This window comes from Rhopilema esculentum, chromosome 15, assembly GCF_057945365.1.
Source record: "Rhopilema esculentum isolate cy_ngs chromosome 15, ASM5794536v1, whole genome shotgun sequence".
NCBI lineage: Eukaryota > Metazoa > Cnidaria > Scyphozoa > Rhizostomeae > Rhizostomatidae > Rhopilema > Rhopilema esculentum.
The window spans coordinates 5929070-5944349 of NC_142829.1; the positions used below are offsets into that span (position 1 = coordinate 5929070).

The window sequence follows — 15280 nt, forward strand, 5'->3', positions numbered from 1 at the left end:
TTCCTGCCTTTGTAAATTTTATTTCCAATCACTTTCTTTCAATTTTTGTTCTGATTTCCTAGGTAGACATTCTTTTTCTTTATTTTTTAGATTTATTCATTTTTTTAATGTTGTTATACACAATAATAGTTTATAAACAGCTAATCAACACCAACTTGTAGCAGTAACAATACATATACGTGATGCTTACAAGTAACCAATATTAGAATTATATGGTGTGCATAGTCTACACGAGCGAGTAAGATCGGCTTGTTCTCTGTATTCATTTCCTCTCTATTACTTGTCATTTTTAATTTGTTTTAATAGTTTTTATTCTTCAAATTCTATCTTAAAATTTTTTTAGAAAATGTTCCTCTTGCCAGTCAAGTAGCTGTAAATGTAAACAGTTCTTTGGTTGCTTACTTTTCACATTTGAAGATAGTTGATCCAGCTCTTGTATATTCAGTCCAAACAAAAAGGTTCTAAAAATAGATTCTTGCAACATCATCTATTTATAGATTATTGTGACGAATTTTTTTTTGTGAACTGGGAACCGACTTCACGTTGTTGCCGATAAAGGCAATTAACGCCACGAGTATTCCTGGTGATTTGGTACTGCGAGGATTTTGTTGCCAAAATACTTCCTCCCGTTCCCATGAGCTCATAAGACTGTAATTCAAAACTTCTAAAGTATTTAGGCCCCTATCGTTCAATTTCGGTTGTACAGTACGTTAATGAGCCTTAAAAAAAATTATGCAAATCCATTGAAATTATTCACGTGACTTCCGGTCTATAACAACAAAATCTATGAGCTGAACAATCTTCTTTTGGGAACAGCTGTGTCCGAACAAAGAGAAGAAAAGTGCCCCGTGCGGGCAGAATTCAGAAAGAACGCCGAGTCGTTCATTTACAATTACACTTACAATTTTAAAAATGTGCTAATTAAGCTATTTAATCATATTATTTAATTGAAAAATATAGGTCTTTTCAAAATGCCATTACAAGTTCTATTTCTATAATTTTGTATTGATTTGACAACTTGAGTCCCAAAACGACAGTTCATCGTGGTAAATGTGTTCTCCACCTCCATATTTACTTGTTCAAGCTTACAATCACTGCCAAAAGTCTTGGAACACTAACGTAGATTTTCAAAGGAAAATTCAGCCATCCCCCTCTCCACCTAGGAACAATGTTGATTTACTATAGAAAAAAGAAAGGGGTTATGGAGTACGCTTTTTCTTGTGGATTGTTTGATATTTTTCTATACTTTCAACATTGTTTTGGGGGGAAATGGGGGCGGAAGTGGTAGTATTCAAGAAAACAAATGAAAAATAGAAAAGCACAGCGCAAAGTGTTAGGTGTTCCAAGTAATTTTGACAGTGATTGTACATATTTTTCTTGTGAACGTAATACGTAATAACCAACTTGGCCTCTACAATTTGTCATTTTGACTTGATTATAAGATGCAGGATTTGAGAAGTCTAAAGACCTTATGCCAGAAGTTTTTCTAATAGGGGTTGATCAGTTAAGCGCTTCGTCGTTATTTCAGAGTTCCGTTCACAGTGCTCTGTTTTCAGTTTGGAGGAAGGTCTTTTGTAGCTTCTAATGCAATAACTTTGCGATTTACCATTTCAGAAATTTAATTTTCAAGGTGTTTATCGTACTCCACATAAATACACAATAGCGTTTGGAGGCTTTGGAACCGGGATGGATACATCTATGAAAAGACGCCTGATCTAGTCTAATGCGATCGGAAACATTCGATCAGTGGCAATGAATTGAACTCGGATAACCCCCCTGAGGATTATGAATAGCCTTTGGGCGACACCTGTGCTTGTCGAAGACATCGCGGGCCCACGTGAAATTGCTTCCTGTTGGCGGTGCGGTTATATAAATGCTGCGGTTTAAGGTCAACGTTCGGCGGCACATGTTTTTATCAAACATACTTCCGGATGATTGGCTCAGCGCGGAAGCTTGAATGGCATGCAAATTTCTTTTGTACGTTGCCAAGCTGTCAACAATTGGAAGTTTCCGAGCGGAACAGCATTACGAAGATAAGTGTACAATCTATGGTAAATGCTACCGGAAGGTCTTATATGTCTTCACATATCTGGGAAAACATTTCGTCTCGAGGTACTGGTTAGGCAAAGATCGCTTCGAAACTATCTGCACTGTCAAATATTCATACAACAATTTTTCAAAGGTAAGGTCGCATTTTAAACTTTATTTTTATGGTAATATAAACTTACAGGTGATTTGCGTTGAAAAAAATCGTCTTTGTTCGAACGGTTAGATTTAACACATCTACCCATAAGTACCTGTCTAGACCAATATTATTCTCATTGTGATTTCGCTCTCAGGTGCTCTCGTCAACGCTAAAACCGAACGTCTTGTGCAGACCTGCCACTCAGGAAGTTAACTGCCGCAACCTTCCAAAACATATGCCATGTCCTGCCCTTGTTTTCGTTTTTCTAATTGCCATTTGTGTTTCAATACTTACGCGCTTTCCAATGCAATTGAAATGTCTAATGATTTATTAAACATTTCCATAAATTCAATGCGCTTTCAGGCTTTCAATCCAGAAGCAGGAATTTAACGGAAGAACTTTCGGGCGGTGTTCGGCACTGTTTTACTCCAACTTCCTTCTTAATTTTTAAACTCTTACACACAAATTTTACTTTGACAAGCACCTTCAAACTTAAGATCAAATCTGCCCAATAACGAATAAATTTGGAATTTATTTTTTCGATGTTAATTTGAGTACAACTTTTTCTTAACAAGTCACCGAAATTACTCAAATATTTCGCGCCATTTGTCGCCGGAAGATCCCGCCTGTCCCCATCAAAAATAGGTCACTGTTGCTATTGCCAACAATTCAAGATCTAGTGTTTTTGCACATTTTGTCTGTACCTAAAAAACAGCTCATAAACATCGTAATGAATTTGGGGATTTTAAAAAGCAATAAAGGGAACCTGAAAATGCATTTTAGGCCCCCAGAAGCCCCAGGAGACTTTAACGGAAATCGCACATTGCCAGGCCCATCACCTTGTTTTAAAGCGAAAGCTGAAAACTGGCGGGAAAAGAAAACTATCTTAACACATTATGAATGACTTGAACCAAGTTTCATTCTAGAAGGAAATATTTGCTCTGGAAAAGTTTCCTGTTTCGCTGTTTCGCTGTTTCCATCTCCACCAGAATGTACAATGCATTGATAGTAACCATGCGGGGGTGGGGTTGACGTTCGCGAGGCGCTAATGTTTCTCGTTGAACTGTTGCGCCAATTTGTTTACAGCAAGGGGGTAAATTGGCTGCGAAAAATTGAGGGTGAAGCTGACTGTGGCCCTAGGCCACTCGTAATTCACTAATTCCACAAAATGTCCTCCTTGTCATTTACTACCTCGTATTAAATTAAATTTTTCTGCACGGACTCCGATTAGGGGTTTCAGAAATATTTCTGGTACCACGACCTTAACCATAACCAAAGCTTGGGAACACATTTTTGATCCCTTCCTTGGCCACGTCATTGGCTGCAATAGGGTTTTTACCCCGGCATTTGATGAATTTGATTGGTTTTTGCAAAGCGTGTTCGTATTTGAACCGGCTGACCTTCTCTTTGCACTGTAGCCGCTGCGGCCGGGTAACCACGTCTGGACGGGCCATAACGCCCGCAACTTTCAATTCTCCAATATAATTTCAGCTCTAGCTCCATATCTAGCAGGTTGAATATATGTCATTATTACTTTCGTTTTCACCTTTAGCCTGGAATGTTATCTTGAGCTGTTCATGAACTTCCGTTCTCAATTGTCCGTCCGCTTGACCACTCTCTTTCGCCCGCCTGCTTACATATAATTTTTAGACCACCAGACATGTTATATTCTCCGCTCATTGGTTTTACAGAAAGTTAATTTCTGAATTTTGGTTGCAGTAAATGGAGAGAGCGTTTTGAGTTCTGTCTGTTTCTCTAGACAATCAACCTTTCACGGGATGAGCTGCCACTCGAAGAACAGAGCGGAATTTTTAAAAGCTAAATAGATTTACAAAACCTTGGAAGAACATTGTTTTTTCATTTTATAAAGCCACAGAAGCACAGAATCCAATAATACACACTACTAACGAGAATGCCGAGCAGAGTAACGATTTTGCAGTTTTCCTTTTTCATTACTAGGATGGCCAAAAATTTAGGAAACTTTAGTACTAGGCTCAGTAAAAATTAAGAAATTGTAAAATTTCCATTTTTAAAAAAAGATTCAAAAAGTTTCATCTTGTTTTCTCGTGACGATCCGCGTTTACATTCTTCCAAAAATGCTTAACGTCGAACAATAAGGCAAATTTATGTCCCTAAAATGAAAAACTAAATAAGAAACTTTGAGTACTAAAGCGCCAAAATTTGGATCCTAATTAAGAAACGTTTAGTATTTAGTGCTTATCCTAGTGTCTTACAAATAGAATAGCGTTTATGTTTCTGTTACAAATCATTTATTCAGTAACTTCTTGCACTTCAGTTCTCAATCTCTACCACCGTCACTTCCTCTCGCGTTTTTCTTCCCTTTCTCTGATAACTCGAGATTAAAATAACTAGGTTTCAGTTCTCTCGCATCTCAACAATGTTTCTTGCAGAGTTTATCTTGGACAGAACGTGCCTCGCTCTATTGATTTCATTACGTCATGGATAATTAGCATACATTGTATTCTAGCCACAGCAGTTGCCACAATATTTTACCCTCAGTTTAAATACTTTACCCCTTCGAAACAAGAGGTGTGACGTTGCGTGAAACCTGCCCCCCTTCAACCCTAACTTTTACGCTCCTCGGACTTTTCTAAGTAACAGTAAATGCTTGGTATTGTTCCTAACATCCCTGCGATTTCAGCTCTTTGGTATTGAACGTTGCATTGCCATAAGGTTTTGATAGGCCGGTACATAATGTTGCTAGGAAGCCCATTGGGTTGTTTCAAAAATTTCACTTAGAATTACCTTCCTTCATTTATGTGCTTGATTGAGAATATCTTCAAATCTCTTTGTCGTGTTTAGGTTTTCTTAGACTCGCATTTCAGATATCTTAGACCATTTTAAGGTGGGGAAGGCAAACCAGTGCATCTTTATTTTCAGCAAACAAATTATGAAAATTTTTCCGGGTTTGAGCTTTGCGTATGAAAATATTTTGGGATTATTTCTTTGTGAATATTCTAAGACTAGTAATTAACTTCTCTCAATCAAGGTAAAGGAGTTATTGCTTACATAGCATTTTTTTGAACTGACGTCACTCGTTTTATTGCTACGTATGACTAACGCGTACATGTATTGTTCCGTCCACAGCTGTATTGTTCCGTTTCCATTTTTTTCAAAGTTTTTGTGTATTTCTTTCCCATAGTGTTAAGCGTGCAAACTTATTTTTGAGGTATACTATTACTCCGTTGTTTATTAAAGCTAGGCCTAATTTCATTCGACCTGTCTTGTTTAAGATTTTAACCGCTTGTACTGTCCATCATTAACCAAATGTTTGTTAAACTTAGGCCTACCGTCCTTTTCGGGGGTTGAGCGTGTTATATATCTTTTCAATCAGCCACTTTGAGGTTCGTGTCGGAACAAGATTCTCTTGGCTTTTGCCCATAAGTTGATTACTGATTTTTAAAGTGCCTGTCACTGTCCAATTTCTTTGAAAGATCCTGGTTCTGCACAAAAGGCTTCCTTTGTATTGTTCGTCTGCTAAATGAAATCACAAACAAGCAATATCTGCTTCGTACATCGACGGCATGTATGGTATCTTAATACTCATAGTGGTTGGTCTTTTTAATAGGACGAAATTCTTTTTAAATCTTGATTAGGCTCAGTTGCGTTTCCCTTTTCAGCTCTCAACTGGATTTTTATCGGGTTGAATATTGAAAGGGGCTTTTTCGAGCTAAAGCTATTTAAAGAACGATTCGTACTTTAACGAATGCTCTCTCCATGATGAAGAATCCCATCTAATGGCATGCCAATGGAGAAGGACTATATAACCCTAGTTGATATATATATATATATATGTTGTAAGTAACAATCGTACTGTGAAATTCAATTCTCATAGCATTGCGTGATAAGTTGCTAGAACTAAAAGAGGTGCTATAAATACGCCCGCCCCCCCTTGCAAACGAAACGATTTTCGTCCCAGAATCTTCGAAGTCTATCCGAAGAAAATTGTGGGGAGGATGTTACAACAGTGTATTCTTTCATAGAACCATATGCTTTAATACTTGCTTTGAGCTAGCGTATCAAAAGATGAAGTCTTTGGCAAGGAACACAATTTCAATTAGCCTGTTAGCAGTTGCCTTTACCTCCGAGCAGACAACAGTTTACGTGATTTGAGAACTTCTCCAGAGAGTGGCGCGGTGCGGAGAAGGGAAGGCGGTTTTCCTATTTCGCCGTACCCAGCACAGTACTCTGGGTACAGAGTCTTTCCGAACACACTTTCGAAAGCTTTTTCTTCACACTGAGGCCCTGTTCTACTGACCTAGCTGAAAGTAAAATCGGAAAGACAATTATCCATTTTGCAATGGAGCCATGGAAACCCTCAATGAAATAGGTATATGTTGTCATAACCAGACTCACTTAGATTTACAGCAACTAAAAAATGCCTCAGTCTTTCCATCTTCTATATTTTTCAGCTCTGTCAAAACTAGTATTGAAATTCAGCGCCAAAATCTTTGCAAAATGTTGTTGTTGTTGCTGCGTAACACCCAGGATAGCAAAATTGGCGTTTTCATTGAAATGATTCGCTTTTACGATTATCCGTCCACTAAGAATGCACTCAAGATTGTTCTGTTATCCGTTCCGTTCTTAAGATTACACTGCCGTGAAACGCAAGGTGGATTTCCATAATTTTTTATTCGTTTTCATTGATACCTGGCTCATTAAAAACGAAAATAATAATCACTGGTCGTCAGTGATTCGTAGTCAAATGTTCGCGCAGTGTTTGGATCCTTAGATCAGACCTGAATAGAATGACGTGCCATGTAGATCATCTTCTTTTTATTCTTGTCTAAGTTTTTTGCTACTTTGCTTCTTATATTTCTCGTTTATAAGTAGTAACGGTTTTAGTTCATTGTTTTTTCTTGTAGACGACACGAAGAAGATACACACTTTAAGTTGAGGAAAAAGAGGAGTAAATTCGACATTCTCTCTTGAAATAGCTATGACAGGTAAGAAGCTTTCCACAATTTCGCTTCGTATTTTTTTGATCAAATTTGTTTTCGATGAATGATAAAATCCACCAATGATCAGATTCTAGGAAGTTACGGATTTAATCCTTAATTTAAAAACGATAAATCTTTAAAAACGTTGTTGCATGTTTCTTAAGACTTACATCTTGAATATATTTTACTTCGAATAGCTCTTTATTTTGGGAAGTCCTCAGTTCTCTGTATTTTTTCTCTAACAAGTTTAATTTAGGCCAGTCAGGAAGAGGAAGAAACAAGCCTCGTTTAACATGTGTGAAACATGTTCCAGCCTCCTGGGAATATATTTCTAGTTCCTTCAGCTATAGTCAATAGAAATCTGTGTTTTTTATTGGCTATGTCCCAGCTGACAATCCTCTCAAGCGAAACAACGGGAACAGGGCGTGGTTTGGGTGTGGTCGTTTTAAGTTACCATTCAAATATAAGATATAAGATTCCTTTGCCTTCCATCCTTGACCTATCTCGAGGTCCCGAAACGTTTAACAATCATTGCTCGATCCGTGCATATGTCATAATAAGCGGCTTCACATCTAAAAACCTGATATTTGCCAAGATATCCACGCACCGAAAGCTGTAGATATCAAGTTCTTTACGAGAATGCCTTCGGGTGGTATCTTTGCCTCGGGTAAATTTTTTGGGATATGGAATATACAACCATTCTTTGTTATCGGGCGTCGTTCGTGATCTATCTTTTAATAACTTAAGTCTAGATAAACGTATCAACGATCATTATGAAAGAGTTTCAGCAAAGATTATACGAATGGTTTTTGTTTCCGTCAAGTAAATGACGTATAACAGAGGCTGTTTGCGGACCAGGTTCATGATTTTCGCTATTGCAGGAAAATACGTGGTCAAACTGCTTCAGAAGATTTTCAATATTTTGATATCTGATTTGGAGAGCTTTTGTCAAAGCGCATTGGATTCATTTTCCGAAAATGCCCATAAAGTAAGCCGAACACTGAGATCTCCTTCACCTGTCGTGTACTGCAACACCATATGTTCTAAGCTTATCCATGTTCATTAGAACGTATGGTTTTTATAAATAGCCTTTGATAAGACGAGTCAACAACTAAGATGTTGGTCGCAGTCATTTCTTCAGATTTTTAGGCCCCCAGAAAAGACTTTAGTTTCAGCGAGGTTGTATACAATATCAAAAAAACATGTTTTACGCGGTGCGGTTCATTTTTCGCTAAACATCAAGGGACGAGAATATTGTAGCCAAAGAACCTTACTTTAGCTTTAACTGTTCTGAAAAAAAATCAACATCAAACACATCAAAATAATTCTCATGGCGATGGAAGTTTTTTTTAAAGTGGTGGTCGGTCACGCAAATTAGCGGACTGGCTGGCGTAATTCCCAACCATTTCATGTTCATTGTTTTTGTGAAAACACAAAATGCAGTGTTGGCCAGGAATTTATTTCTAGCTTAAAGCTTAGCCTACGCAAATGAATTAATTCTTTCCAAGAAACTTCGCAATGCAATCCATTGCTCGCTAAAAGTCGTAAAAAAACATGAAACTTGTTCTGTCGGCGTAACAACCAGAGTTTTGCACTATGAAAATGTGATCTTTCATAGTCTGGGTTTTAGAATGAGGATAGGTGAACACAGTTTTATTTCGCCAAAACATAAGCAAGACCCGACTTTGCGCGAAAAAGTATTATCAAAGTAAAACTCTATTGCTACAGTTTTCGGTGCTTCAGTGGGTTAATGCTAAAGAGTATCAGTTTTCTACTTGTTGTTATTTTTATTGGAAAAATTTTTAACATGCCTCCCTGGCTCTTTTCGTAACTTGACGCCTCCGATTTGGATGCAATTAGCGGAGCTTCGCTACCTGGAGACTGGTGAAGAATGACGTATGGAATCCGAAACTGAGATGATTCACATCCTGTTTTCTTTGTACAATTTTGGTTAATGCATTTGATTTTTAACAAACTTGTGAATAAGATAATTAGGAATGGCTGTTGAGAAAGAAAAGAGCAAGATCAGACCTGCTTCTTGTAAGTTCTAATTTCTAGGTGTTTTAGTGTTCTGCTGAAGTTATGTATTGTGTTTTTATTCATATTAAAAGCTGCGATGCATAATTTATTGTGACTTGTATCTTAAAAAATAGCTATTGGTGCACAATACTTTGGAATTTTGCCTTTTTTAAGTGAAATATGATGAGCTTGCCGAGTATAAGAGATACACCACGCTCAGGAATGCCACTTGGCCGTTTTGACGGCCAAGTTGCTCTATTCTGGCTGTTTTTCAATGTTGTTGGCCGTCAAAAATTAATTTGGCCGAAAAAGCGAAAGTTGGCCGAATTTTGGCCGCATGTTAAAGCCAGAAAAATACAAAGAAAACGACAACTTTATCATAGAAAATATTCAACATGTCGATAAAATAATCTCAAAGTTGCTAATAGCTAATCAAGAAACAAAGTAAAAGACAGCAGAAAACTAGCAAAAATATAGCTTTTTGTATATTTTGTTTGGCTGGCCGAATTTGGCCGTCAAACGTAAAGTATTTGGCCGCCAACCATCCCAAGCATCTGGCAACCCTGACCATGCTAATCGATAAAGAACAGTACAATACAGTGCGAAAATATACTCAAATACATGAGTCTGAAAATATATGACAATTCGAAAAACCAAGGCTTGTAGTATTTGGTTTGGATCAGCGTCTTTAATGGCAATGCTAACTTTTTCCTTTCTGTCTTTCACTCCGTGTGTTTTTGAAACCCCATTTGCTATTTAAAGCTCTGTTGAAAAATGATGGCAAAAGAATGTCTACCGGGTTTGATGTTTCTCAGCAGAAATATTGGTGTGAAGCCGGCTTGTAGCGATGAAATGCCTATTTCAAGCAATTAAACTATTACTGAATTGAAAAGGAAAGATGTGTCTATGAAACTTTCCACAATAACAAAAGTACCCCATCGTTCAGCTGGCTGTCCCAGCTGCTCTAACATTTTAGATCTCGTTTGTGCAGTTGTTGTGCAATGGAATTGGTATTACAGATTGAGACAGAACTGGCACAACTTTTTCCTTTGTTTCGGAATTTTGTTTTTCAGTTTTCTCTCTCAGGTTGCTCTTTCTATTTTCCCATGATTTGAGACTATTTTTTCCTAATCTTAACAAAGCTTGAAACTTTTATAAGCTGTTCCAATGTTGTTTTAGTTTGCACACTTGATACAGTGTAAATTGCTATGCCATCATAAAGCAGCAAAACGTATTGAGGTTTTTACATTTGCTTTTTGTTTTAGGGGCAAGACGATCAGTTCATCTGTGGGAGTTTCTTTTAGAGTTACTAATGGACGATACTTGCATCTCATTAATCGAGTGGACAGATGAATCAAATGGAGAATTTAAATTAAACGACAGCGAAGAGGTTGCTCGTCGATGGGGACATCGTAAGCACAAGGAAGGCATGAACTACGACAAACTCAGTCGCGCCCTAAGATATTATTATAGTAAAAACATCATCAAGAAGGTAAGACATATACACAACTTAGTCAACATTCATTGCGATTTACTTTTGTTTGTCAAGGATGTGGCTGTTGTTAGTCAATTTAGGAACATAACTCTCAAGAGGACGACCTTACAGAACTGGGGAAGGGGGTTTCATGCCCAAAAGGGTTTTTTAAGTAAACACAGTTTTCTCTAAAACGTTGTGGGATCTAGATAATTAGCTCTTTGACTGCACATTGTTTGCTCTGCTGGTGAATTTCAATCATTCTACACGTGGCAAAACCGTCGTTCCTAGGCGAATGACTTGAAAACTAAACATATGCCACCTGCTTATGTTTAAGTGTAATAAAACATTTTACGGACTGTAGCCAGTGACGTTACACACTTGACTGGTTTGTTTTCAGCTGGTCAAAGGGTGCGATTAAATTATTTGGTTACGATTTTTTGGATGTAGTTTGTTGACGGTTTATTTCTGTATACCCTACGCTGGGCGTATTCCCTCTTTTTCCGATATTCGCATTATATTCTTAGACTGATAAGCTTTTTTAGAATTCACAGTTTTCCTTATTCGTTCCGAGTGCAATGCATTCTGGTACTTGTAGTTAACCACCACAAGACAATCGGCTCGGCGCGCTCTTCAAATCATTAAACATGCACACCTCGCTCTAATCGCACTGTACGGACCTTGCAATTGCCCAAGAAAGCAGTAAAGATTTGATGTTTTCATAATTGCAGTATTGGGACTAAGCCAGAAAATTAGTAGTTGAAGCCTGTCTAGGTTGAAGGTGTCTTTGCAACTAGTCGTCATGTAAAATAAAACTTCATTTGGCTTACATTGGTAAAGTTTCTTCGAAGAACCTGGGGCCCCAAATATCACAAAAATTAGTTGTAATAATTAAAAAAACTTGTAGCAAGTTGTTGTAAGTTGTTGCAAAAACATTTGTTGCAAGCAAGTGAATACATTTGAAATATGCTTTCGATTCTTTTCACTCGTATTTTCTACTAGGTAACAAAAATACTTAAGCAGATGATTTTTTCCCATTATATTGAACTGCCACAATTTTTTAGGACAAAGATTGGCAATAGGGGAAATATTCAGAATAGTACCTGACAGTGACAAGACGAAACTTAGATTAACGAAATTTTCAGTAGTTACATTATTTGTGAAATCGGGAAAGGTTATGTTAACTTAGATAAACAGTGTGAAATAAAGCTATAAGCGTTAGACCAGTTGAACGGTGTTGTTCCCGTTTAGAGAGGATGAAAAGAATACACCTCTTGTCGAACTGAATTATTGTCAATGCTGCAAACAGTTGACAACTAACATGGAGTGAATGAAAGTTCACAAGTAAAGATTAAAGCAACGCAAACTAATGATTTCTCTCTGAAGAAAAAAACCTTTCTTTGGCTCCACAGGTGAATGGCAAGCGATTTGTTTACAAATTTGTACCAACAAATGAGATTCGAGCAGCACTATCAAGCATGCGTAATGAAAAGATTCGAAGATCTGTCCCTGTTTACGACCCTGACTTGAGCCCACCCATGGCTGCTGAATCTTCACCAGACCTCAAAGAAAAACATTACAGGATCTTTCGACCTTCACCAATCATGACGACAGAGGATCAATCTCCAAAGCGAGCAAAACTGTCGCCAATGTTCCCAGAGAGAACAGCTTATCAGGAGCGGCGGTATGTATAGAACTAGCATTGCCTCCTACATCACATTTGGCAAATTTTTGTGCAATTAATTCCCAGTGAAGGTCGACTGTGAATGAAAATTTCTCTTTTTAATATTTTAAAATTGTATCTAATTTTTAAAAAGTCACCTTTGAGTAGGCTCTAGAAAGTATTAGCAAACATAGTGATTGACAGCTTATTTCCGATAATGCGTTATCTTGGCGTTAGTTAGAATGCTACAACCTCTTTTTATATATCATAACATTTGAGATATTCTCGCAGCTACTTTAATGTCTTCGCCAGGTTTCATAAAGTTGTAGAATTCATCAAAAGTGTTCAGTAGATGTTTCCAAATTGAACTAAGTTGAAAAAAAGCAATACTTGTATTTTCACTGGCAGATATAAACATTGCAATCGTTAATTTTACTTTTCTTTAGGTATCATGAAGTGGAACGTTCTGTTTGCAATTCAAACCAATGTGGAGGGAATTGTGAAATCGATTCTCGCTGTTTACGTGATGGCAGAGTCAGCCCTGGGATTGCTCCTTGTATGATTCGACGAGAGGTTACTGAAGAAAGATGCATTCTGGGAAAGGATTGCCCAGGCAGTAGCTGTCCGTACGCGATTTCGAGTGAAAGATCGCCAACCAACGCAGTCTTCATTACAATGCCACGTCTCCCTCGTCATCTACAAGTGTTGCCTCCTCCACAAAGCTACCCGGTCACAGCTGCCCATGTCGAAGAAAGCTATGCCTATTTACCCCGTAAAAGAATGGTCAATGCTGGCACGCAAACGTCTCCTGAATTGTTAAAAGATTTGTTGAAAATAAAAAGGGAACCAGAAGAAGACATTGCCCAGAACTGTAGTCAATGCAACTGCAACTGTAATGGTGAATACAGGTCACAAATTGTTGTGTTTAGAGACAGTAAAGTAGCCAGTGTAGCAGTGTAGAATTAAGCTTTCAATGGTGCAAGATATTTGTGCCTTTTTGTTTATATTTGTGTTTTGTTCGGATTTTTTTAGTTTTTTCCATGAATGTGATTTTAGTATTTAATTAGCAGTTAGTCTGGTTTTAGAGATTGGAGTTGACTTGGTCGAAATATTTGAGAATTTGCGCAGAGTATAACTGTCCTTCCAAGATGAATTAGGGAATTTCTCAAAAAAATTAATTTTCGAAACCATTTCAGATTATTACTGTGCAGTAAAGAAAGGCTTAATTTATAAATATTTCCATTGATAAATATACGTTGTAGTTATTAATTTGAAAATGATTTTTCCTCATATCATAGTTGCCTTATAAGAAATTCAACTCTACAAGCAGATTTCACACGCATATTAAAATATTTATGCCTAATATATATGGTTTAAGATACCAAATGGATATCTATACCGTTTCAAAAGACGTCCTTTAATAATTCAATTTTGGTTGCTTATAAATTCCAGCTTGCAATATTTTTAAACATTTTCTTAAAATTGCATAAATAAACAGTTTATAGTTTCATGTGTTAATGTAGAGAATTATGCAGTTCTTTGAAAAAGGTGGAATACATTTTTCTGTATTTAATTAATGAATTGTTTATTTATTGTTAACGTAGAAACGCATCGAGCAGTGTATGGATTTAGTCGATTAGTGTATTTTGAAGGAACTGAAATTGTTTTCATCAGTCAGACACATTTTTGTCTTGTTAACCAGGCTCTGGAAAGAACTAGATGCATTTTCTCCTTGTCTTATAATGAGAAACAGAATGCTCAGGACACAACTTTGTGATACGGCAATTTTTTTTAGAATAATGGCACATGTGGAACAAATTAATCGAGTGTTATTAAGAACGCGATCAAGTATCTAGCACATGGTTCAGATCTGGTAATGCTACTTTAAATGACTACCAAGTATGAAAATAGAGATATAAAATGCCCGCAACTTTTATATTTGTATCCAAAGCAGGGTGCATGTGAAGGGACGCCGGAGAAGGGGGCGGGGATTCAACTGCCCCTGTTGCCTTTTGATAGGAGAGAAGCAACAGGGACCAGAGTGCCTTTTCATTAAAGTGCCCCTGAAACGGGTCATTTTTAATAATCATAAGCATTGATATAAAATTCTGATTGTAGTGCTTAATTCATGACGATATTTCTCAAATCTTTTAAAATAGCTCCTTATGCCAAAAGTTAGCCAGTTTTCAAGATTCTCGAGAAGATTAAAATAAAATAGCAGTTACAAACGAATTTGTGGACGCTGGGAATTATCTTTCAAATGCCCTTTTACTCAAGCCCCCCCCCCTTGTCCCTTGGTCGTCCCGGCATCCTTGGGCATATAATTGTTTGTTGGGTTTTACGTAGGAAAGATCTAACCAGAGATGTGTTAAAGCAGCAGCAGTGACACAGTCATGTCAAATTTAGATGAGTGTTTTGACTGAATTCTTGAGTGTTCAGCTGCATCTTCATTTATTTCAAAAATCAGTGCGGCCTACACTGCCAATGAATGGCCTCTTATCGAATAAGATAAAATTGGAAGGGGACTAAGTTCAGAACCCCACTATGTATCAAAGCACCAATTAACTTCATTAGTCATACCCTTTAGGTCTTCGAAAAACTGCGTCTCTCTGGACAAGCAAGTATGGACACAGGACTGTCGCTTGCTTTTGTGCTAAAGGAGGTCCTTCGATCCCATTGCCGACAAGTTGATGAACCATCCTTTATTTGCCAGCAAATCTGAAAATTTGCCGACGAACTACCCCTAGAAATTTTTTATCGGAAGGGGTGTCACACTACCCCATACACCCTCTCCAAATTTACCCCCTCCCGTAGCGATGGCCTTGCATGTGCACTTGTATTTTGGCACATTTTCTATATATTCTTCCCACAGGTCAATTTATGGTGTTGTTGCCAGTGGACTCTATCGAATTTTATTCCGAATTCTTTCATTATTAGTACCTTCCGCAACTTCTTGTCGAGGTTTGTGAAAATTTACA

At 37.4% G+C, this 15280-nt stretch overlaps 1 protein-coding gene across 2 annotated transcripts; it reads left to right on the forward strand.

Moving 5' to 3' along the window:
• Positions 1 to 1297: 1297 nt before the first annotated feature.
• On the forward strand, positions 1298 to 13981 carry LOC135685693 (uncharacterized). Of its 2 annotated transcripts, none has more exons than XM_065201705.2 (5): positions 1298 to 2182; positions 7072 to 7152; positions 10431 to 10657; positions 12052 to 12323; positions 12749 to 13981. In XM_065201705.2, exons 2-5 carry the CDS (start codon positions 7146 to 7148, stop codon positions 13260 to 13262), a joined length of 1020 nt encoding a protein of 339 aa, XP_065057777.1. In that variant the 5' UTR covers positions 1298 to 2182; positions 7072 to 7145; the 3' UTR covers positions 13263 to 13981. The 2 variants fall into 2 exon arrangements, with proteins under 2 accessions (XP_065057777.1, XP_065057778.1); XM_065201706.2 differs by lacking the exon at positions 1298 to 2182 and adding an exon at positions 2193 to 6966.
• Positions 13982 to 15280: the final 1299 nt, after the last annotated feature.